This window comes from Camelus bactrianus, chromosome 21 (genome assembly GCF_048773025.1).
Source record: "Camelus bactrianus isolate YW-2024 breed Bactrian camel chromosome 21, ASM4877302v1, whole genome shotgun sequence".
NCBI classification, from domain to species: Eukaryota; Metazoa; Chordata; class Mammalia; order Artiodactyla; family Camelidae; genus Camelus; species Camelus bactrianus.
In genome coordinates this window covers 16,692,779-16,718,753 of record NC_133559.1, presented here as the reverse complement: position 1 = coordinate 16,718,753, position 25,975 = coordinate 16,692,779, and the positions used below count along the sequence as shown (strand labels likewise).

The following is a 25,975-nucleotide window of genomic DNA, read 5'->3' as shown; positions in this document are numbered from 1 at the left end:
CTTTTTCCATAAAACGTATAGAAGTTTTCATAAACTCTGATTCCTTCCCTCCACCCTTCCCCTCCCAAAGCAGGGTTTCTTACCCAGTGTAATCCCGTTTAGAGTTTTTCCTTCTATAGAGGACAGCCAGAATCATGGTGATGAGCAGAGTGAGACCCAGGACCACAGCTGTCACTATGCCCACCACCACCCAGACTGGAAAGGAGGGCAAAATCTCTAGAGAGAAAGAACAAAACAGTTTGAAGGTACATTGCTACAGACAAAAGAAATGGAATTTTATTAAATGAATAAACAGGTGTCTTCAGCAATTACCACACACTCGTTTACTATCCAAATAATGAGATCCTGGTGTCTAATCGATGACATAAGTTATCAGCTGATAAAGAATGAACTTCAGAACTGAAAACATTTCTGCATACACAATCCCTCTCAACGTTCTAAAATCAAAGAAAACCTGGGGATGTGAATTCACCTCCATCTCTCCTCCAAAAAAAGCAGATTTGGTCTCAAAATGAGACACCAGAACCTGCATTTCCCACTTAGTCTTGAAAAAGGGAAGAAATGGCTGTACTGTTTTTGCCAATATTAAAACCTTCTCCTGTAGAAAGTGAAAACAGTATTAATCTCCTTCCTTCCCAGTATCCACCCCATCCAACCATAAGCAATTTGGTCTTTCTTCTAATGAACACTGAAAAATTCACGGTCCTCGAATCAGATCAATACGCTCCAGGCAGCAGGTATGTAAGTGGAGAAATCGGCCACTCCAGCTGGAATGAGTTCCCTGACCCCTAGTCATGTCCGATAGAGCCGCAGGTCCATGGAAACAGGGAGCATAACTGTATGGCAAAAATATCCCTTTCAAACACACCTTAAAATGTAAGCTCTATTCTCTAACTGAGCATGAGACGAAGGGGACTGCATTGTTGCTGCAAAAATACTCAAGGAGGTACCTTTTTCTACGACATAGAGCCTAATGTGTCCCGGCTGGACGACAATGTCAGGAGGGTTTTTGACATCACAGATGTAGGTGCCATTGTGTATAAACTGCATATTTTCTATGCTGATTGATGCATCTTTCTTGTCAAGGTCTCCAGCCCAGCTGATTCGGTCCTTAAATGGTGGATAATTCCCAGCATACACTTGCCCTTGGGAGTAGTGGAAAAACTGCAATTAGAAAAAAGGAACACGTGAGCTATTCTCAAAGGCAGAAGTTCGAAACTCTGTTATAGGCGTGCTGTGAAAAAGGGTCTTTTTAAAAAGACATCATTCAGAAGTGCCACACCATAGTAGACTCCCTAAGCTATGAAACCATGGAGCTCAGCCCTGTTTTTCGGTTGAAGAAATAAACCTGTACATTTCCTTTAATCCTCTCAGTATCCCAGCGACATGGCAATTACCCTGTAGTTTTATAAATAAGGAAATGGAGGCTCAAAGAAGTCATTGCCCAAGGTCATAATGATAACAGGTGGTAGATCCAGAGTCAAAGTCAAGGCTACCTGACTCTTCAAAGCCAATGCTCTGACACCATGATTGAGGCCAGAGGGTCCAAAGGTTTCAGCATTAATTCACAAAGCTTACCGTTATGATGCACAAAGGTATCGAGAAAAATAAGCCTAATTATCATAGATCAGTTAATCTGATGTGTTTCTGCCTCTTACTTATTGGTTTCCTCCAGAAAAGTCATGGCTGTGTGAAAGGAACACAGCCCAGATAACCCAGAATGTTCCCACCTGCCTTTGCAGGTTCAGCCCTTAGTCCCATTCTCTTTCCATTCACACTCTCTCCTCAGATCTGCTTTTGGCCAAGGAACTTATTTCTCAAAGCAACTTTGTCAAACTCAGCCCCCTGGTAGCAAGGTCAGGCCTAGTGGGGGCAGGGATCCATCCTGCTTCCATCTGAGCAGCTCTGCTGGAGGCTTGCTTTGCTCTAGTTCACGGATGGGGCAATAGTGGGTCTGGAGGTGGAAATCAGCACTGGGCAATGACTGAGCTCCGCTGGCAATCCAACGCACCATTTCCAGAACCCTTTGTGGAAGGTGAAACCCCTGTGCAATCTCTCCCATTCCTATGATTTAATGGCCATCTACATTTTGTGAACTCCCAAACCTCTCTCTCATCCATAGCATTCCCCTGAGCTCCAGATCCCTCCCCCAGCTGCCTACTCAACTGTATCACCCAGCTGTCCCCACCCTCTCCTATAAACTCCACCTTCCACCTGGGCATCACCTTGACTGGATGGCTTCATGCCAGTCTCCCAAACCATAAATCGTTGGAGTCATCCCTGACTCCTCTGTCTTCCTTCCCATCCAATTAATCTCCTAATTCTGTCGATTTTATCAACTAAATTTCTCTCTTCTATTTAATTCCCAATGAACCTGACTTTATGCCCTCATCATCTTGGATTATGACCTCTTAACTGGTCTTGAGATCCTCTAATTCATCCTCCACCTAATGCCTAAATGATGACTGAAAAAAAAAAAACAACAACCATTTATCAAATATATACCTTGTACTTAATATAACCTCATGCTTGTTAGGAACCGTGAAGGCTCTGAGATTTTACCCTCCCAGCTAGTCTGCCACAGGTTTACAGATGCTGGCAGAAGACACAAGACTCCTGTGAAGTCTTTGTTCTCATGAAGAAGACTTGGAGACAAAGGACCCTATTACTTACAAACAACAAGCAGTATGTTTTTATCTGTGGCCCTTGCCCCCCATAGGGATGGCACGGAGGGGCTCAGGTGGACGCTGTGCACAGAGGTTTTGCATCACAACCAAGGAGCCCCGAGCTTGGGAAACTCAAACTTTTTACAATGGGCAGTAAGCTTGTCTGACCTCTGCCCCAAAGGGAGACATCCTCTTTACTATATTGGACAGTAAGCAGATCTGTCCTTTGCTCCCACAGGAGGCGCCATGTCTGTCTCCCAAGGTCAGTCACTGTACAAGAAAGGCAGCCAGTGCCTCCATTTGCAAGATGTGCAGAAACGTGAAATACCATGGAAAGTAATGCTCTGATGCTCAGAATCACCCTGCAAGGTGAGATTCGCCTGCCAGGTATTTCGCAAGTGAGGCTCAGAAAATCTGAGTGGCTTAATCAAAGTCACAGGTCTTAGAGAGAGAATTCAAATCCAGCTTTGATTTCAAAGCTTAAGCTGTTTCCACTATTTAATGCCTCTTGTGTCTCATCATGTCTCCCCCGCCCCAAACTCCTCAGCCTCTCTTCTTTACCAGGAAATGAACCATAAACTCTTAGCTTAGCGAACCAGTCCTTGTGGCATTTGGCCTCTGCATTCCTTTCCTACCTCAGCTGCAAACACTCCCTGCCCTGCATTTCTCAACTGGTCATGAAGACCCACACCACGCTGTTTCCCACCGCTGTGTCTGCACAGCCCTTCCGCAGCCGGCCTGCCCTGTTAGACCAGGCACCCTTTGAAGGCAGGGTCTAAGCTTTGTTTTTCTCCATACTTCTCCGCACTTAGCACATCACAGGAACTGGGTGTGTTTGCTGAAATGAACTGATTTAACAATGCTTTGGTCAGACCAGTAAGAAAGAGAGAAGTGAAACGGTTTAAAAAAAAAAGCTCACACACAAAAAAGGGACTAGATCTCCTAATTAACTAATATTTATTAAGTACAAGCCATGGTGCTAAAACCATGAGGGTCACCAAAGGTGTAAGATAGGTCTCTACCCTCAAAATACTTACATTCGAGATGAAGAAGAGAAAAACTGTCATAGAAAGGGACGCTACCTCACAGGACTGGCCCAGATAAGGTGGGGAGTGAGGTTTAAGAACAGCTAAAAAGGTCAAAAGAGATCTTACGGAGACATCAGAATGTGGGGATGGGGTAAAACCTAAACGGCAAGTGTTCAGAAGTGGAAAAACAAAGCATAAAGCACTTTTTATTAAGACTGAAGGTGATCCCATGAGAGGACAGACTTGGGGCTGGAGGCGACCTGGGAGGAGCTGTGAAGCCGAGATGAGTATGGTTGGCGGCGGGGACCTGCGAGGATTTGGACGAGGGTGGGGCGAGGTGGAAGCACCGCTGTAAGACGAGGTCCCTGGCGGACTATAGGGGTGGGATGAAAGATGGACGACTTGAAGTGGAGGAATAAGCAAGGGGGCTAGTGCGCCAGTCCCGGAACAGCATTTATTACTTAATGGAGAGCAGAGGAGCAGGAAGACTGACAAAAACAAAGTAGGAAGAACCTGCAAATGTCCTTATTTCTTGGGATGGGTATGAGGGGTGGCAGGGAAGGGTAGTGGATGGTGGATGGAAGGACAGAAAAAAAAAACAAACAAAAAAACCCCACAACTCTGAAGATTTAGAAAGTCAAGTCCCTAGAGGAACAAAAGTACCCAAAAAGAACCAGCAGAGAAGGGAAGCAGAGGGGAGAAAAGATGAATTCTGTTTTAGACATGCAGATCTTAATCTCATGGACCAGAAAAGCCACCGATGGCATGTCAGGCTTGATTTTACTTTTCCTGAAAATCTATAAAAATGAAGAGCATCCAGCTCATCTTACTGACTGTGCACTGACATCTGGGAGTTAAAGGACCCTGTATCAGTAGCTGAAAGTTCTGGAATTAACTGTAATCGGATTGGTGTGTAAGTATAAATTGATGAGCTAAAAACATTACTCAGAAATCCAGCATGTTCTTAAATATTAAGTCTTGAGGTGTGTAAAGACAGGAATGTTTTGAGCATAAACGGAACTGTTCTTGTGGAGAAAGTTATGACCTGTGGGTGTCTTCCCGATGACGCTTCACTTTCTAGAGATAAAACAATGCCCTCACGTCCAGGCTGGCCAAAGGTGTCAGGGGGAAATCTTCACCGGTTTCAGTAATTCTTTGGACCCTCCTGAGTAAATGTGTGTGTTTAATTCTGCATCCACAGGACACGTGTTTTGCAACAATGCCATGTCAATGGGAAGCTGGCTCTGCTTCTGCACGACAGTTGTGTGGGCTCCTGTCCTCACTCACTCTGGGACTCTGTTTTACACAGAGTCATACCCAGCTGGACGCAGTGAGGAAGTTACCTACATTTGTAATCTCTGACTGTACCTCACCTTTCCATCCTTCCCTTTCATACATCCTGAGGGACACAGGTCCGCTCAAAAACTTCGAAATCAGGTATGTATTCCAACCCAGCACCTATGTATCGATACTGACAAAAAGCTGCATTTAAGGGATGCTGAACTTATTTTTTCCTAGAGGGTCCAAAGGAAGAGAAGGGCCTTGAAGTCTGTAGTAGATAACAAACTCAGTCATCTTGGAAGTGGACAATCCAGAGAATGGATCACTAATTACACCACTGCAGGAAAGCACCCCGGGGGGCAGGACTAGCAGAGAGCAGACAGTCGTTCCTACCGACACAGTGGTGTCGGCTCCTTCCGGCTGGAAGCTCCAGGTGACTGACGTCAACGTGCCGGTCATGTTAGTAGACTTGAACGTGCACGTCAGCTTCCCTTGCGTCCCATTGGCCACGAAGATTTCTTTTGGCGTATATACCTCCAAGGCCGACACGCCAGCAGTCACTGGGGAGAGAGGAACGGGAGAGCTAAGGAGTGGGATTTATTAGCATCAATATCACTGTGCATCTTTATCAGAGGACAAAGAAAAGATACAAGAACGTTACCAGACATATACCATAATCCACCGCCACGGTGTACTACACATTTCTGGCGGAGTACTGTATAGCCAGGTACTTCCTATAAACAGGATAACTGGCTGAGAGTCTGGGATTTGGTTTTTTTTTTTTTTTTTTTTTTTTTAGTAAGAAGATATTTTTTACTAGTCCAGCTATACCTAATAGTTACGTTTTCTTTTGAATTAATAGACTTTATCTTTTAGAGCAGTCTGAGGTTTGCAGAAAGGAGAGAGCTCCTAGATATTCCTTCCCCTTTCCTGCAAGCTCCAGTTCCCCCTATTACTAACATCTTGCATTAGCGTAGCACTAATGTCCAGAATATTCTACAGTTGGAATCAGAGAGTAAATGTAGCCTCTTCATACTGGCTTCTTTCACTTAGCAATATTCACTTAAGCTTCCTCCGTGTCACTTCGTGGCATGACAGCCCGTTCACTGTATTGCTGAATAACAGCCACTGTGTGCATGGACCACAGTTTATCCTTTCGTCTACTGAAGGGCATCTCATCAGACTTCTCTGGTGGCCTGTTTTTGACGTGGAGGCCATATTTTTATTTTTCTATTTTTTTTTTGCAAAGAGGAGGTAATTTGGTTTGTTTATTTATTTGGTTTTTCAATGGAGGTACTGGGGATTGAACCCAGGACCTCATGAGTGTTAAGCAAGCGCTCTACCACTTGAACTATACCCTCCCCTCTACTTTTTAAAATTATTCTCATATTCACCCATTACATTTCAACTGAAACCACGTGGAAATGTTCTCATCTTCCATATTTAAAACAATTAAAACTATTCTAGGTAAGATATCACTTCATTTTAAAGCCATGTTTATTATTGAACTGATCCTTTTCCCATAAGGGATTTAAAGCAAAAAAAAAAAAAAAGTACATAACTTATCTTGTTCTCATTAGTGAAATCTTACTTACTGTGAGACTTCAGTGCACGGGATATGTGTGTACTCAAGAAACAGCTGACCACGCTGGGTCACATTTTCATGTACCCACCGAGTTTTTTCAGTCAGCAGAAGCTCAGGAAGTAGTAATTAAAATGTCTACTACTTGGAACACAAAAACAGCTTTTTTTGAGATTTGTAATAAGAGGCAACTGCAGGAATTCAGAGATTGCTGCTAAAGTAAAATAACCTGCACTCAAAAAGGACACTTTCGTGACTGAAGGTTAGAAAGAAGCTTAGTTGGCCTAAAAGTGGAAACAATGAGAGCTTGTGCGGGAAAGATTAAAAACACCCGTCTTCAAAAGAAGATAGTTTTTAAAGGAATAGTTGGGAGAGAATCCCTGTGTGCAGTGTTCCAGTTATTCTTAGAATGTAACCGATGAGCAGAATAAGGGAGGGTATTGTCACCCGGGGCTGACGGTCATATTCAGAATTTTTTCTTCCTCATGTCTCAACTCTGACTCCAGGCCAAGGAGAACAGGAGGCTTCCCCCACTCCTCCCAACCATCTTCCAAATGTTTATCCTCAGGAAACAATGGGCACTTCTGGCCATTCTTCTAAATAAACTGATAGCCACACTGCATCAGGCAGATTTTTTTCTGCTAAAGAGGGTAGATTATTATTCTAGGGAACAATGGATTATTATTTGTGGTCCAAACCTCAAAACAAGCCCTTCTTTCAAACAAGAAGCAAACAAAAGACGTTCCTAGCTATTGTGGGTAGGCAGAAAGCAGCCCTGGGGCACTTGAGTTCAAAATGAAGGACAAAGCACAAGACTGGACGACTGGACCGGCTTATCCCAGGGAGCGGCACTGGCGCATAACCCTTAGTTACTCTGTGTGATTTCGACTCGTTTTCTCCACCATGACGAGCGCTGCGAGGAAGGCCACGGTCTTTTAAAGTCGACAAATAAACTTTCCCAAGGACGTTCTCAAACCAGACCCCTGCCACAAGGCCTGGTTCCAAGAACATTACCCTGAGACGTTATTTAAAGATGGAACTAGGCCAGGTGCCCAAGTGTACAGTCATGGAATTTTGACCAAACAGACCAACCAAATTCCTAAATGGGCTTTCAGACAATCTATTTAAGGCAGACAATTTAATTGTGCCAAAGCTGGTTAATAAACAGGTGGCTTTTAAAAACAACAACATACCATCACTCTTTAGCTAATCTGGACAGGTAGCTCTCAGAGCCAGGATTATGAATTCCAACTCCAGCCAGTCAGCTAGTTCCAGAGAAATGAAACGACTCCATGCCAGCTAGTTAACTTCCTCTTACCCCTGGATAGAAAGATCTCCTATCTGTCATAGTTCCTGGAGATTCCATTAGTCATGAGAAGAGCCTTCCAAAACCCTGGCCTCTTTATCTTCTCCAATAATTGTATCCTCAGGCCTATCCCAGATGTTAATTCCCATGATCACACCCTAGACCAGGGCTTGTCAACCTTGGGACTGGTGATGATGGGGCCAGATCACTCTTCGTTGTGGGAGCTCTCCTGTGCGTTACAGGATGTTCAGCAGCATCCCTGACCGCTACTAAATGTCTGTACCATCTTCTCCCCTTCCAGTTTTGACAACCAAAAATGTCCTTAGACAACAGCAAAATGTCCCTTCCTTGGGGGCAAACTGCTCATGGTTGGGAATGACTGATTCTACCATCAATACCTGCGCCCCCTCCACAGTCTCAATTTCAGGCTCTTTACTCTTTGACTGACCACCTTGGACATTTCCAGAGCATTTCCTCCAATGTCCTGATCTTGAGACAGGAGGGAAGGGGGCAGGGCACAGCCATTCAAGGAATGGCACAGCAATTAACACCAAAATGGAGGAAGATTCAACTCCCAGCAGACCTTAAGGCTCAAGACGGCAGGAGATTTGACTTCTAGTAGACCTTGGGCTTCATCATATGCTCACTGTAATATTAACATGGTAAATGACACTCACACAGGTGCCATGACAGCTTCGAGGCTAACCATAAAAGGTCAAAGAGTGGGTGGCGGCCTAATTCCTGGGAATCCCAGCCCCTTCCCCAGGGTAGTTGGAATGGTCCTCCCACTTGTTGGCACGTGAAGCTACTGAGCCCATAAAAACTGGCAACACTGCGTGGCCACCTCTCTCATTGCCTCGTTTTCAGAGATGGCCCGCACTCTGCGGAGTGTGTACCTACTTTTACTTTAATTTAAGCACCCAACCCCTACATGTCATGGCCTTTCTCTCGCCTTCTGAAACAGCCTACACTCTATGGAGTATATATCTAAATAAATCTATGTTTACTCAACAGTGGCTCGCCCTTGAATTCTTTTCTGCACAAGGCCAAGGACCCACACTTGGTGGGCCACGTCCCAGAGAGTCAAATGAGAGCTGAGAAACAGCCCTCCTCTCACCCTACATTAATTTTTTTCCGGTATCAATTTTATTGATCCTTTAGCCACATCAGAGCCCAGAATCCTTCAGTCTTCCAGTCCTTTTACTGTCTCATCCCCAGCATGTCTTCATTTGCCCCCCTCAGATTAGATCCACGGTGCAGCAAGAGACTCACCCACTACCCTTGCCTCTCTCCTGGCAGTGCATTCACCCCACCAAACTTCAATTCTGGTTAAATCCACTTCTCCACCCACACTGCACAGACGGGAGAAAAGCAAACACTCCCACTGACTGGTTTCACTTTAAATTCATGACCACTAACTTCAAAGAGGACTCCTAACGGTGCCCAGCAATCCTTCCACATTTCCCCACACCATCTATACCCCACTCTCCTGCCATCAGCCATATAATTACATTTGTTTATATCTCAACGTTAGGGGAAAAAAACCTTGACCCTGCATCTGCCCACAGCTATGATCCCTTTGCCTTCCTCTAATTTACAGATCGTGAAAGAACTGCCTAGACTCACTGTGCCCAGTCTCTCTCCTCCCACTGTCTCCTGAACAAGCCCAGTTCCAGCTCTCATCCCCGGTACTGCACTCAAACTGTTCCTGTTCAGGAATCCAATGACCTCCATGTGGCTAAATCAATATTCATTCTCAAACCTCATCTTACTGATCCACCTGCAGCATGACAAAGTTATCTCTCCCTCCTTGGAACCTTTTTTTTTTTTTTCAGTTTGGCTTCTGAAACTTCATTCCCTTTTGATTCTCTTCTCATCTCATTACCTGCTCCTTTTCTAGCTCCCCTGACCCCTGTAAGGTGCAGAGTCCCAGATCATTCCCCTGACCTCTTATCTTTTCATCCTTGTGGTGACCTCATCTAGTTTCAGGGCTGTAAATGCCTCCTAAGTGCTGATGACCCCTGTACACACACACACACACACACACACACACACACACCCCCTTGCATACATATACAAATGTTTATCCAACAACTTCACTTGGATCTAATTGGCATCTTAAATTTAATATGTCCAGAATGAATTCCTGATTCCCACCCCAATACCTGTCCTTGCACGGTCGTCTCCATTTCAGTAAGTGATCACTCCAGCCTTCCAGGGGCTGAGGCCAAAACTCTGGATGCCTCCTCTTTCTCACAACTTACCTCCAGGCCATCCCAAAGCATGTGTCTCTACTAAGAACCTATCTAGAAACTGATCTCTCCTGCTTTTTCAGTGCCACATCTTAGTCCAAGCCACCAGCGTTGTTCATCCGGGTCATTTCAGTGACTTCTGGAGGTGATGTCTCTGCTTCCACCCTCAGCCACTTAATTGTGGCTAAGCTACGGACAGGCCAGAGAGATCTTGTCAAAATGCGAGTCAGATCTTATCACTCCTTGGCTCAAAACCCTCCAACGGTTCCCCATATCAGCCAGGATCAGGTCCGAGTCCTCAGAGTGGCCCACAGAGCCCGACATAAGCTAGTTCCCAGCCACCTCTCAGACCCCATCTCCCACGCTTCCCCCACAAACATGCTGAGCAGACACCCTGTCACCTTGTTGCTCCTCTACCTGTGACGAGTGCCCCAGTTCAGAGAATGCTACGGACACGGAGACAGGAAATCGTGATCCCATGAGAGACAAGAGAAGAATAATCAACCATGCGAACGGCTGAGTCAGGTGCTCAGCACAGCTGATCTCAGGGAGAAGTTTCAGCAGAGACCCTTCCTAAAACTGCACATAATAGAAGCCCAAAGCGCTTTTGCCAAGAACGGTACAACAGCTTCTGATCAACTGTGATGAGCACCAATGACATCTGCTTAGCAAGTTTCTCCAGTGTCAGGAAAGAAAGGAAAACAGACAGAGAGCTCCCCCTCATACATTCCACACAGTCCAAGTCAGGGGATGAACTCGCTGGGTTCTTAAACCAGGAATTGTTAGCCTTGCCCAGCCTTTTCTTTCTTCCTTTTCTCCCTTCGTCTCTTTCTCCTTCCTTCCTTCCTTCTATCCTTCCTTCCTCTTTTTCTCTTTCTCTTTCTTTCCTTTCTTCCTTTCTCTCTCTCTAAGTGCTAGGAGTATTATGGAAGTGCACAGTAAATTTATGGTGGAATTCAAATGGCTCACCTTCAGAGTCACAGAAGAGTTTTAAGGGGCTAGTTAGAATGGCTAAACAATGCAAATATAAAGGGCATTTGAAAGACAGAAAACTAACAAGATGGCTATTGAGTTGTTCAGGCCTGTACTTTTAGCTAAACTGACCTTATGACTAACACGCTCCCCCCCGCCCCCTGTGCACTCTTTTCTTCAAATAACTTATCCTTCTACCCTAGAGGTCTTGAAAGAAGGTCACGGGCTGAACCTTAAGAAAATGGGCAGACTCTTCTAAATTCCTCCATAACAGCAAGTTCCTATCAAGATGGAGAGAATGTAACACCCTGTAGAACGCCCTGATTGTTACCACCTTTTCTGTTGCATCCAGTTTTTCTATAAAACCTCAAGACCCCAACCCCACGATGGCTTCAGTTTCCAAGGCATGAGCCTGCTGTGACTCCCCTTTGCCGGGCAAAGCAATAAAGCTGCTCTCTTCTTTGCTCCCAAACTCTGTCTCCCAGTTTGAATTTGCTTTTCAGGGTGCAGAGGCCGATTTTTTGGTAACAACTTTTCGGTAACACACTGAGACATAGACAAACTACTGTTCTAATCTGCATCATCCCATGTCCCTGCGGACTGGAATCCCAGTCTGAGTAAGGTTATTACATAAGTTTCTTTCAGGCCTAAGATTTACAATTACGGCATGGTGGTAAAAAATCGCTGTGAAAACTATTAAAACTTTAGTTTAAAAACTCATAGATGGTTGGTGCATAGGGGGAGCCTCTTGTTGAGTCCTGGAAAAACCAACTGCCTCAGGAATAAAAACACAGAGACGAAATGAAATGAAATAAAAAGATTAAGTGATATGCACATGTTTTTATAACCGGCCAACTTTGGACTCTGAGTTACATATTAACTTACAGATAAACTTCAGAACAGTAATGGAAGCGGGGCTTACTTTCTTCTTGGGGAAGGAATAGTGCTAGGTACACTAGAGCTCAAAGGGCAAGAAAACAAACAAACAGAAACAACCCTTCTCCTGCTGAGCTCTGGGAAAGAAACTTCTGAAATACACTAGGTTGCCCCAAAATATCATTTAGCAGCGAAGTGACAATGACCTTCAAAAGAGGGAGAGCAATTCAAATGAAAAAAGGCTGCAAAGTCATTTGACAAGCAGTCAAGAAGTCTGTGAAATCAACTCACTAAGTAGTCAGATATGATACTCAGAACTTGATATTCTCTCATTGTGGATGGAGAACCTGACAGTTTAAGGGGAAGGGGGGGTGCAGATACAAGAAAACAAACAACATCCATCACAACCACAAAGAAAAATGCAAATTCGAACATGGTTTGCCCAAAGGGCTATTTCTGACATGATCTATTTCAATATTTTGAATCACTTAAGTCATATCAATGTCCATAAGGGTTTCCAACTAACATGTCAAGATAAACTTACTCCAGCAAATTCAAACTCTGATACCACAAAATCATTTTAAATACACCGGGGCAACATTATGACGAACAGGCACACCTTCACGGCCTGGCTTGAAATAACAGGGGTGTCACTGGCTTTGGTGGAAGCAACTCCTTGTCATGTTCCTGCTACGTCCATGTGTTGTACCCTGGTTTGTAAAAACCGTTTTTTAAACAAACTCTGTTAAGGTTTTCCTTGAAATCGAAAGGCTTTTGTTTTGACATGTTTTTAAAAGGGCTTTGATGTTACCAGTATATTCTCCTCCTTAAAAGAGTACAATCAAGCAATTTATTCAAACAGCTTTCTGGCCTCTCTTGTGTTGGCCGATGGCACACGGCAGTAGTCTGATACTGTAATATTTCCTAGTGCAAAAATAAAGATGACCTTTTAAAACACAGTAAAAGAGAGACAAAACAGAACATTGAACACAAAATTCAGACTAGTGGTTATGACTGGAGCTGGGTGGAGGGGGCAGGATGTGAACAGCGCACACTAATGGCCATGTTTAATGTCCTAGGCCAGGTAGTGAGGGCCTGGGAGCTCCTTTTAATGTGTGCTCTGCGAACTGCACACACACACACACACTCTTTTGTGTGTGTTTTATTTTTCAGAATAAAAACTGGGTTTTTTTCAAGAGAGAAAGGAAGACTTCAGTAGGTGATAAGAGAGTTACTCCTTTAATTTCCGAATTCTCCAGCACGGGGTCCCCTCACAGTGCAGCTGGGACTCCTGCGACCAGGCTGGATAAAGGAAAGCCAACAGACCACGTGGGTCCGCGGAAACAACGCTGGTGTCGGGTCAGAGGCCTCACAGCCCCCTCGGAACAGGGCCACCCTGCGGCTGACGTGGGCTCCTTTCCTCCGTGCATCAGGGCTATTCTGGCACTCCCTCAGCCAGATGGCACAGTAAGGGGAGGCGACGAAAATATACTCTATTCAATGAGCCACAAATACTAATCAATTAAGCTTTTCATTTGTCAGGGACACACTCTTCTGTACTCGGTCTGCAGTTAGGCTTCAGGCCACAGTGGAAAAGTGACTTCCTCCTGGCGTCTGCCCCCTTATACCCGACCCGGCCCCCCTCCCACTCTACTGGGGAGACTGGGGCCGTCCCCAGGGGAGGGTGGGGGGACTGTGTCCACCTTTTTTATCACACCAACCCCATTACCTCGCAAATGCCTACCCCCCTTGTCAGTGTGTTCGACAAATGTTTGTTTGAAAGTTGGAAAAAAATGAATGAATGGATGGATGAATGGAGAGAATAAAAAAGACCAACCTCAACTCATTTAAGCTCAGCCGTAAACATTATACTTGTGCCACAGCCAACAGCTTCAGCATCATGCCCAACACAAAAGGTATTTGCAGAGACTACTCAGGGTCAAGTTTGAATGCTGACACTATCTCAGAGGAGGCTTACACAGGTTTCCTCCAAGAGCCACCTTCCTCTTCAGGTGAGACTATCCCAGACGTGACTCATCTTTTGAGGTGTTCAATAATAAGAATAATTTAAAAATCCATGCACTTTAAAACACACAGGGTTACACATTCCTCTCAGAGCTGACTCCTTCCACTCATGATGGATGGCCAGCTGGCCACATCTCTATCCTTGACCTCTGTACCAACAAAGATCTTTCTGTTTCTCAAATGAGAGATATTCAAAAGGTCCTGAATCAGGCCAGTCACTGAACGAATCACTTGACTCCTTAAAGCACTGGTATTTCTTGTTTGCCCTCCTCTATGTGTCTACTGTTCATCTTTCTTTCCTGCTACGGCTTTCCTTTTTTCAATCAACCATTCATTCTTTCAAGCCACGCTGGGACTCAGCCTCTGCCCTCGAGGGCCTGACAGTCCCATGGAGACCACGGACACACATCTGCAGGGCAGGAGCAGAGAGAGGCCCCGTGCCTGGCCCCTGGGAGGCACACGGGGCTGGCGCAGAGACAGGGCAGGGCTTCCGCTCAAGACCAAGGTCTCCAAACAACCAAGCAGTCCACACAAATGCCACAGTTGTAGACAACCTGCATTGCATGATTTGCATCCAAACATTAGTCCAAAATTGTCCAAACATTTCTCAGTTCTTAGCAAGCAGATGAAAATAAAGACGTTTTGGGGAAGAAATCAGATCGCTTTACTTCCGACAGGTTACAGTGGACTAAAATGTTCAGCATAAAGAACACGTTGACAGCTCTGGGGGCAGATCTCATGGATAACAGAGTAACACTCTCACATAGTTTATACTTCCCAGGGGCCGAAACAGCATATCGAACTTTCCATTGAAGCAAAAGACCACTGCTCTGGAAATCTATTTTTCCGAGCTGTTAAATTTTATCAGAAAGCCTGCAGTGTGTTAGAAGATACCTGAACCAAAATTTAATCTAGTCCAGAAAAGGCTACTACACAATATTACAGGAACAAAAAACCAAAAGATGGTAAAGTACTTGCCTACGGTTGATGGCAAGAAGGGTAACTCCTTGTCTCCAAAACAGGGCAAAAGAGAATGTGCAACGGCCAAACCACCACGTATTAAGTGCTTACTATCACTTAAGCATCAATAAACTGTGGTACGTTTATTATTTCTCAGCATCACTGTTGGGTATTTTCTATTAGACAGAAGCACAGGGAGGCTAAGGAATTTGCCCAAGTGACTTATTCAGCAAATGTGGAGCCAAAAGTTGAATCTAGGACCCTCTGACTCCAAAGCCTGGCTCTTTCTACTACGATGATTATCAATCTTTAACAGAGTCCTTTATTCAAACAGAGTCTTATGTGGAACCCACTATATAATGGAGACAGAGGTAGTTTTTACATACAAGTCAGACAAGAAGTACTCAAAACTGACAGTAGTAAGTCCCAGAAGTAGAATATAGCACAGTGGTTCTCCACCTTGGCTGAATTTTGGAATCACCCAGAGAGCTTTGAAAAATAGTGATGGCTTCTGAAGCCACTCTGCAATGATGGATGTATGTCTTTATACGGTTGTTCAAATCCAGAGAAGGTACAATACCAAGAGTGCACAACACCAAGAATGTAAATGACGGACAAGAATGTAAGCGATTTACAAAAATGTAAATGGTGATAATGATCTGTCAATGTAGGTTCCTCAGTTGCAGTAAATGCACCACTCTGGTGGGGATGCTGGTAATGAGGGAGGTTATGCATGTGTTGGGGCAGAAGAAATACGGGTATATAATCTCTCAATTTTTCTGTGAAAAATAAAGTCTATTTTAAAAAAAAATCACTTACACCTGAAATTAGCATTGTAAATCAACTACACTTCAATTAAAAAAAAATTATTCATGGTTGGTTCCTGTCCCTACTCCCAGGGATTCTGATTTAATAAGTATGGGGTGTGGCCTCGGCATCAGGATTTTTAAAAGGCCCCAAGGTGATTCTAAGCTTGTAATCACTATCCAGCACATCAATGAGACACTGGACTTCACTTACGATACTATAATAAAAAAGACCATGCCTAAAACATGAGCCGAGCCTTGCCTGGCGTTTGACTGAGTGTAGGTTCAGGTATGTTGGCTTGTAAAATATATATGAGTGCACATGTATAGACCTGAATTTTTCAGAGGACTAGGGCAGTGTTCTACTACCCTCTTAATCAGTCACACACAAGTTTAAATGTATACACGGAAATTACAAAAATCTGCTTAATTCTAAAGAATGCACTGGCTGCCAGAGTTAACATGGCAGTGGTCTCCAAAGTCCCCAAATTACGTATATAACCTAGTTTCTGGCATGTTGTTCCTTACTATTATTTTAATGGTTAAAAATACACTTTCGAAACAAATGAAACGTACATCAAACATTCAGAAGTTCTAAAGCACAGTTCCTGAAATGCCCTAGAAATCTGAAGAGAGCTTAAAAACCACTTCCCCGCTTGGTTCTTGAGAAGTTCAAGTTTACTGAAGGTGTGTAAAACCAGAGCCTGCTGCCAGAGCAACCTGAAGCTGGACAAGCAGACTGACCACATTTTAAGCCCGCAGGGGGAAGTGAACTACATGAAGGAGGAAACACTCCATCCTTTCGGGGACCGTAGGTACTGACAGAGCTGTACCTTCCACCTGGTAATTCTTTGGGCAGGTTCCCAATTAAATGCAAGTTTGCCCAAGCTAATTTCTTATTTAAAATCCAGTTTTAAAGCTCCCCCATTGCTTCCTGAGCCTGAAGTTCTCAGCATGCTATCCTAGGCTTTTCAAAGTAACACTCCCCGCCCCCTCTGCCCTTCCAGCTTTATGTTTGGCCAGGGCTATTGCTGGTGAGCTGGTATCGGCCTGCTCTTGCTTCCTGCAACATGCCACACAGCTGGCATACCTCTGGGCACATGATGTGTGTGTTTACTCAGTTTGGAATGAGTCCACCTCTGAAATCCTACAGAATCTCGACTCCAACCTAAACATGACTTCAGTGAAACCCTCCCTGATCTGACCGCCTCTTGTTCCCCCCAACTTAGTCTTTGTCACACACCTCTCTGGGTCTGCAGTCTACTGAAGCTACACCTTCCAGTGAGAAGCCAAATCTTTTTGGTATTAGTCCCGCAGTTTTCTTGAGCTCCCCTACCAGACTCTCGGCTCCTCGAAGGATGGAACTACCTCTATTTGAAGCGTGTGTGCCCAACACATGAGATACTTCCTGGCCGTCAGAAAGCTCTCAAGGAACATGTAAGGAGTAAACAGACTGAGAAGAGCTGCATTTTTTGAATTCCTATAATGTGAGGCTTTGGTTAATGACACGTATAAGCACCTTTTTTTTTTTCCCTACAATAAAGAAAACAAGTTGCCCTTAAATGGAAACTTAACCCCACTCAGTCAAGCTCTCTCTGGCTTTAAGAAAAAGCTGGCAGAGAGTCCAGATTAATCAGCCCTAACTTATCAATGCCAGAAAGAGCTCAAAGGGTCAACGCTCACTCTTGGACATGAAGAAAAATATCAGACAAGAATGGAAATATGCGCCCCCTTTTCCTATTGAGATGCAGGCTTTGTTAGAATAAAACCCCAAAAGTAGGGGGGGTGGTTATAGCTCAGGTGGTCGAGTACCTGTTTAGTACGGACAAGGTCCTGGGTTCAATTCCCAGTACCTCCTCTAAAAAGTAAATGAATAAATAAAACTAATTATACCCCCCCCCAAGAAATCAAAAGACACTAATATCAATTAAATAACTCACTTACGGAATAGCAAATAAGTGCTAGGCTTTGTGGGAGGTACAGTCTCATTAGACACGATGCATGAACATACACACAGGAGACTGTAGACACGAAACAGTGGTGCCCACAGTGTGCAGGGTCTGGGCCCAACAGAGGCCACAAGAGAACAGCCTTCCCAACCCTTGTTACATGCTACCTGGTCTGTATTTTATCTCTTGTTTGTACCACCTTATTCTGCTGTAAAAAGTTCCTACTAAAGCATCTCCCTAAAGTAGCAAAGAGGCTACATGCAGTTAATTAAAGCTGATGTTTGAAAAATGAAGAGGTCGGTCAGGGAGTGTTTTATAGGGAATACACTTGAATTTTATCTGGAATGTTGACAAGAATCAAGGTAGACAGATGGGAAGGACATCTTGCAGAGACAGAAAAACATGAGATAAAGTTTCCAAATGGGTTATGTAGATTAGTTTGGCTGGGATAGAAGAAAACTTCAAAGAAAAGGTAGGCTGAGAAGCTGGAACGTGACCCTGTGGGACGTGGGTAACCACCGAGTATTTTTAAGCAGGGAGACAAGGTAAAAGTGGACCTTGGGGCAGAGATAATGAAGAGACACAGGGAAAGGAGGGAAAGGAGACACATTTAGAAGACTTTTTTCTCAAGGAAGTTTTGTTTGCTTCATTCTTCCCTTAACACTGGACAAAGTAGAAAAACTTCCAGGAATGACTCATTCCTAAATCTTTCAAAAGCAACGATACTACTAAGAAATCAAATTACTTTTACATTAATAAGCTTACAAATTGACTTTAGGTATGTGAGGGATATTTTAAAACACTAAGTATTGCATACACCTAATTTCTTTGAAATAATTAATCATAAGGAATTCTACGTGATTCTATTTGTCATACAGTGGCCACAAGCTCCTTGAAGTTATTTTTTTTTTAACACTACAACCATTTTGATGAAAATCTTGCTAAAATATATTTTTCTTCTGTGTTCATAAAAAGTTAATCCAATGAGAGAAGGTCAGCAATATTTATACAGTTTCAAAGCATTCCTCCAAAAGATAGTCATTAATTACAAAGGGAAAAATTAGTTACTTTACAGTGGAGAAATATGACAGACACCATCCTAACAAAGTTAACATCATTAATAATAGAACCAATTGGTAACCAACGTCTCCTTGATGCACTGAGAGGAACAGAACGTCACTGCTGTGGTACCCCTGCCACATCTGTATTACACACGTGTGCATAACCTGATCATCATCAGATAAACCCGATGGAGGGACATTCTACTATGTAACTGGCCTGTACTCTTCAAAAACGTTAATATGAAATTAAGGGAAAAAAGACTCAGGAAGTGCTGCTGACTAAAGAGACACGACAAGTGTACGAAACACATGATTCTGGATTTTCTTCTGCTATAGGGGACGTTATTGGGAACAAATGGCAACACCTGAATAAAGTCTGCATACGTGATAACAGTACTATATCAGTACTGATTTCCTGATTTTGATCATTACACTGTGGTTATATAAAATGATGTTCTTAACCTTTAGGGAACACATATTAAAGTATTTAAGGATAAAGGTACACACACACACACACAAAATATTTACAGATAAGGAACCAGCATTTCTGCAGCTCTCACATAGTTGAGAAACACACACATGAGGGAGAGGGAGAGAGATTAAGAAAATATAATAAAATGTTAACATCTAGTTGAAGGGTAGATGGTATTCTTTGCATTCTTTTGCCACTTTTCTGTAAGTCTAAGAGTATATAAAAAAATGGAAAAGAACATACTGTTTTGTTGAATTTTTTTTTTTTGCTAACTCTTTGGTAACACAGGACTTGTGCGGCTGTCAAGAACGTAATATAATTTTGTGATACCCTCTGGGGCCACTGAAATATGTAGGGCTATTTGCCCCTATCTAGCTGCCTTCAGCCATGACTATTTTTGAACCTTTGTAAATGCTTTTCATTTTCTTACGATTACCCTTCCAATCAGGTAATCTGTTGTCACCATTGTTGACTGCAGTTTGCCTCCAGGAGCCCCTATGCCACCTCCTAATTAATTGGTCCAATCTATTACGTGCTTGGAAACTGATCTAGCTCATGTTCACTTTACAGATGAAAAAACTCTAGTCCAGAAAGGGTGAGTAACTTACTGAAGGTGTCCATTATCATCAAGAACGGAAAAAAGATCTGAAAAATTCCAAAGTGCTTTTCGTGACATCATGCTAATTTAATTAGCGTATAAAACAGGAGGAAACAGTCTCTTAATAAAGAACTGTGTTAGGAGTAAAGCTCAGGAACTTTAAGGAACAGACGTTGTCATATTAATCCTAGCTGTCCCTTAGCCTCTTTTTGCTTACCAGTGGCCAGATGATCAAAGTGTTGGTGTATTTCAAGATTTTCCCCTAAGCTTCCTCTTTATTTAAAAAAGAAACCCCCATGTTTCACAATCTCCAGACACTCTACTGCTTACTGGGTGGCTGGCTGAATTGCCCAAAGTTTGAATTATTACCCACTGAGATTCTATACACGTTGAGAGACAGCAATGCCACAGAACAGTAAAAGGAGAGGACACATGCTACTAAGTCATATGTAACTGAACAGAGTTTAAAATGTACAACAAAATTCTAGAGCATCATGTTCCTCCAAAAGTATTTTTACAGATGTTTTCAGATAATTGAATCTTCTGCCTCCTCTCTTACTGTAAACATTTAGTGGAGTGAAATCTCTTGAAATAATTCCTTGGAGGGGGGTCATTCTTCACAGAGGACTGGCATTTACTCAAAGGCTTCTGGATGGCAAGAATTGCTTAGAACAAAGTCTGTCAAATGGTTGAAAATGCTACTTTGAGGAGGCTGGTATGAAATGACTTTTTAAACCACATAAGATTTTGAAATAATCTCCAAACCCAAATGTTTATGAAAATTTTCATCAGCGGGGGAACTATTTAAATAAATGTAGTGTATCTTCAGGGGAATACCCTGGTATCATAAGAAAGAACGAGGAAGTTCTTTAGTGCTGATAATGGAAGTGATCTCCAAGACATATTATTAAATGAAAAAAGCAAAATGTAGACACATCACATACAAAAATTAACTCAAACTGTATCACTGACTTAAATGTAAAAGCTAAAACTGTAAAATTCTGAGAAGACAACAGAGAGTAACTCCGTGATGCTGTATCAGGCAATGGTTTCTTAGGTATGACATCAAAAGCATGAGCAACAAAAGAATAGGGAAACTGGACTTAATCAAAATTAAAAGCCTTTGAGCCTCAAAGGATGCATTAAGAAAGTCAACCCACAGAATGGAGAAAACATTTGCAAATCTTGTATCTGTTAAGGGACTTGTAGCCAAAGTAAATAAATAACACGTATAATTCAACTATAAAAAGACAAAGTAATTAAAAAATGAGCAAAGGACTTGAATAGATATTTCTCCAAAGAAGATATATTAATGGCCAATAAGCAAATGAAAAGATGCTCAGACATTCCTAATCATGAGGGGGACAGAAATGAAACCACAGTGAGATACCACTTCATACCCACTAGGCAGGCTATTAAAAAATACAGTAAGTGAGGATGCGGAGAAGTTAGATCTCTCTACATTGCTGGTGGGAGTGTAAAACAGTGCAGCCCTTTGGAAAACAGACTGGCAGTTCCTCAAATGGTTAAACAGACAGTTACCATCGACTTAGCAGTTTTCCTCCTAAGCATATACCCAAGAGACCCAAAAACGTGCCCATCAATTGATGAATGGATAAACAAAGTGTGGCATATCCATACAATGGAATATTTTTCAACCATAAAAAAGAAAAACATATTGATACATGCTGTATCATGGATGAACCATGAAAACATGTTAAGTGAAAGCTGAATACAAAAGGTCCCATATTATGTGAGCCCATTTACATGAAATTTCCAGAATAGGCAACCCCACAGAGACAGAAAGAAGACTGGTGGGGGCTGGGAGCAGAGGGGGATGGGGAGTGAGCACCAGTGAGTATAAGGTTTCATTATGGGGTAATGAAAGTATTCTAAAATTGGACAGTAGTGATGGCTGCATTATTCTATAAAAATACTAAACACACACACACACACCCCACTGAATTCTATGCTCTAAAATGGTGAGTTTCCTAGTATGTGAACTGTACTGCAGCAAAGCTGCTGTTAAAAAAAAAAAAGCAAACTGTCGAACAATGTGCTATTGCTGACAGATTTGCTCGTATCTCCATAAAATATCCCTGAAAAGATACACAGGAAACTAACATTGGCCTCCTCAGCAAGGGGACAGGAGACAGAGGAAGATTCTTCACCATGTACTCTTTTTTAACTTTTGAACCATATCAATATAGTACTATTCAAAAGTTTTAATTAGAAGTGAAATGAGGGGGGTGGGTATAGCTGAAATAGTAGAGCGCATGCTTAGCATGCACAAGGTCTTGGGTTCAATCCCCAGTTCCCTCACTAAAAAATAAATAAATAAGCAAACCTAATTATCTACCACCCACCAAAGGAAAAAACGAAAGAAGTGAAAGGAAATTAAAAAGTGCTTTTAATAGACTAGTTCCTTCCATTGGTTTGACAAAGCCAAATTCTATGCAAAACAGCACACTTAGGGGCTGTGGATGGTAATAAATGCTAAAATTGGCCTGAAGTAACAGAAAAATCAGTACAGTTTTCTTTTTTATACTGTTTAATTCTGGTTCCATTAACTTTTCCCTTTTGGTCTTCTAACTCTTTATATCTTAGGGGCTCTTTGATGAAGACATTGTCTGTATCTCTTTTATTTGGAAACCCAAACTGAACAAATTTCTCCTATAATTGATCAAATTTCCAAACTTGTTAAAAAAAAAAAAGGCAAGAAACCTATTTTTTTTAAAATTTCTGATAAAACCTCCCTCTACCAGACATTATACTTTAGAAGACATTAAGGATAATAAGTGACCTTTGATTTAGGAATAAATTTAAGAATAAATGACCTTTAGGAGAAAGCCAAAAACAGCTAGAAACACTATTTCCTACATGCTCCATTCCTAAATGCCCATGCAAGTGGATTAAAACTGCCCTCTGAAAGCCACTCTCTATTTTTCACCAACTTTGTCACTGGGCTAGTCCAGAAACAGGCCTCCAAAACAGGCCCCTGAACCCCAGCTCTGCTCATAACTGGGGCAGAAGGAAAGAGCCCCACTTGGTGAAGAAGGTCTCTCTTCCACTTAATTCCACACTCTCCAGCTGCAAACAGAGCGTAGTTCCTTCCATTTTGGAGAGTTCTGTACTGCAGATCTGATGTGATATACAGTACTACCTACGCTCTTCTGTTACTATGCCTGCGCCACGCACACACCCCCTTGCCGCTGCAGAGGGGAGAGCTGCTTTACAAGGCCACAGGGCTGTGCCAACCCAGCCTCGACGCCCTAGCACGGCACACAAAGCCCTTCAAAGGCTGGCTCCGGGTTACCATTCTGGCCAGTTCATCACTCTCTCCATCTCACCCCAGACCATACATTTCTGCCACATCAAACTTCTAGCCCTTTTGCCAACACAGTGCACTCTTTGACAACCATATGCTTTGTACATGCTACTCTTTTTGTCTGGAATGCCATCTCCACCAACTCACTCACTCAAACAACGCCTACTCTTCCTTCAGGGCAACTCCAAGATAATCACGTCTGAAAAGTCTCCCCTAACTTGGGGTCTAATTGTGTGCATTTTTTTCTGAAGTTTAAATGCATTTCTATTTAAAAAGACTTACCAAGTTATAAAAATTAGCGTATTTCATCAATTCTAAGACACCACTGATGGCAAGACATTATTTTATGTGCCACCAGGAAGTAAAAATGGTGGCTCAGTGACTGTAAGGCACACTGCAACATGAGAGATATTAAAATGTGCAAAAAATGATTGTTAAAATTAAAGAAACATAGTAAAACAAATCTGAAAGGTAAAGATGTTGTCTTCCAACTATCTGTTTACCTGTAACACATCTCTTGATAATTGTTTCCGTCTCTTCCAGGCCTTTGGCATCTAAGATTTTGGATTTTACTCACATTTGATTCTTCCCAATAATTAGCTCGGAATCTAAAACCGGAGCTATGCACAGTAAGAGTCCCATTTATTAAATTTAAAAATAAGAATTCCTATTTATTAAGCATCTGTTTAATCAAATATAAAAAGAATGTGATAAAACTTAGAAATCATTAATGCCATAAAAGTAAAACTTAAAACAGCTTCTTTGCCCACAGTGACCCAGGCAATACCAGTATTTCAGCATCGGTGTTACCGCTAAACATATTGGAGATGTTAAATATTCTCAGCCTTTTAAAAAGATGCATAGGATATGCCCTTGCATTCAAGGTTCCAAAAACATTCTTGACATTCGAGTTTGCCAAATCTCCCATTTGCAACATTAGATTAATGTGGCATGGGATTTACTTAGTACAGAGACAACATTTTTGCCCCATAACATAAACAATGATAGGCACTTAAGAATATATTTGTAATAAGAGAGTCTGATGTTTGCTGACAGCTTTCAAGCTGTCCCCGTCCCCCTCTCCCCAGGGGAAGCTGATAAGAAACCCCAGATGACCCCTCCTTTGGAGCAGATGGGAAGTTAAAACCAAGCCCCGGCCAGCAGCACAGATGGAAACCCTGACCCAGCCCCACCACCTAATCACAATAAAAGCAAAGCCAGTCTCCTTCCTTGTTCTTTTAAGCCACTTTTGGGCCTGCTTGAGAAACCTGCCCTGCTCTTCCCAGAGAGCCTCATATGATCAACAAACCTTTCGATGCCCTCTTGGTGCATAGGTGGCACTCTCAGCTCCTGTATCCAAACCAAATCTGGTGTGCGTTGCGGGGCTGGGGGGTGTCCTCTCACCTCTGTGGAGCGATCACAGCAATGCTAATTCTCCAACTGATGGCAGCAGATAATACCGTTATGATTTCACTCCCAATTTAAAGTAAATGTAATGATACAAGTGGATAAAAATGTTCATTCATTGTTGTAAAGGGCCCATGGTAAGGACTTTTATTCGGGCCTACATGTAAACTTATTCCAGAGGGCGGGAGTGGGAAAAGCATCTGTCTACCTGCAGGTTCTTATAGAACTCATGGGCCTCAGTTAGACAAACTTTCTAACGGCTCTTATTCATTTTACATGTCACAAGTTCTCCCCCTAGTAAGGCAAGCTGTTTACAAGATAGCTCCAATTTTTCCTGGAAAACCACCAGTGTGGCTGTGTGGTCTGCAACTACGGAAGCCAGACGGCTACCTGAAACAGCGAGGAATGATGTATAACCTTGGGCAAGAACCTCTCTGTGCCTCAGCGTCTTCCACTATTTATTCTAACAACTGTACCTACCACACAGGGTTATTACAAAACAAAATGAGTTAATATTTATAAAGGGCTTAGAAGAGTGCCTGGCCTATGATAAGCTCCACATGAACCTTTGATATATAAATAAGCAGCTGCAAGGACATTTTAGGTGTATTTGTGCAATGGGATGCTTTTGGGCTATAAAAAGTATCTATCAAAATCGACAGCAGCCTCTCCTTTCTGAAAAACTGCATTAGTAAGGAGTCTAAGAATGTCGGTCCCATTTACTTCATGTCATTGGTCATCTCCCCAAATGGACTCTGAGCACCTGGAGAGCCTGGGTCACCCCCACAGTCCTCTTCTGTTCGTGCCAAGCACGTTCACAGCGTCAAGCACGTTCACAGCGTCAAGCTCCTCAGGTACATACAGGGATGCCAGTGGCTGGGCTGGCTTCGGAATGGTGTCGACAGTGCTGGAACTAAAGCACAGAGAGGCTGCCCAGCCCACCTCGGTGAGCTCTACTTTTCTTGAGATGGGAGGTGTTCTAGAGTAGTCTCTAAGTAAAGGATGTTCAACAACTGTTCATGTGGAGTCTGGAGACAGAGGCCAAGTTAGCCAGGAGCAGAGCAACGGAAAACAGATCACTGTGGCTTGACTGCTGGAAACAAGAGGCGTCGTTACTTTCATTTATTTACACTCTGCCTAGTTATATGAAGCTTACTACAAATACATACAAACATAAATCCTAAATAAAACACGGTATCAGGAAAATATCAAGTAAAATCTCAATGCTGGGGGTAAGGTAACAACAGAGACATGCAGGAGATACGGTCTTTTCTTGGCTGGCATGTCTAGAAATCTCTCCTACACTTTACAGCCTAAGTAATGCAGGGAGTATGTCTTTAAGAACAACCTATAATAGTGCAATTGTGTATTTTGTAAAGCAGGCTCTCCTGACACTCCCCGTACAA

General features: G+C 42.8%; 1 protein-coding gene across 2 annotated transcripts in view; it reads right to left on the bottom strand.

The window, feature by feature from the left end:
* The window catches only part of MPZL1 (myelin protein zero like 1), a 57,444-nt gene that overhangs the window by 15,227 nt on the left and 16,242 nt on the right, over nt 1-25,975 (bottom strand). For both annotated transcript variants that reach the window (XM_074349774.1, XM_074349775.1), the window contains exons 2-4: nt 5,369-5,535; nt 951-1,164; nt 84-216 (exon numbers count right to left, since the gene is read on the bottom strand). In XM_074349774.1, coding sequence (XP_074205875.1) covers nt 84-216; nt 951-1,164; nt 5,369-5,535 — 514 coding nt within the window. The remainder of the gene's footprint in view (nt 1-83; nt 217-950; nt 1,165-5,368; nt 5,536-25,975) is intronic.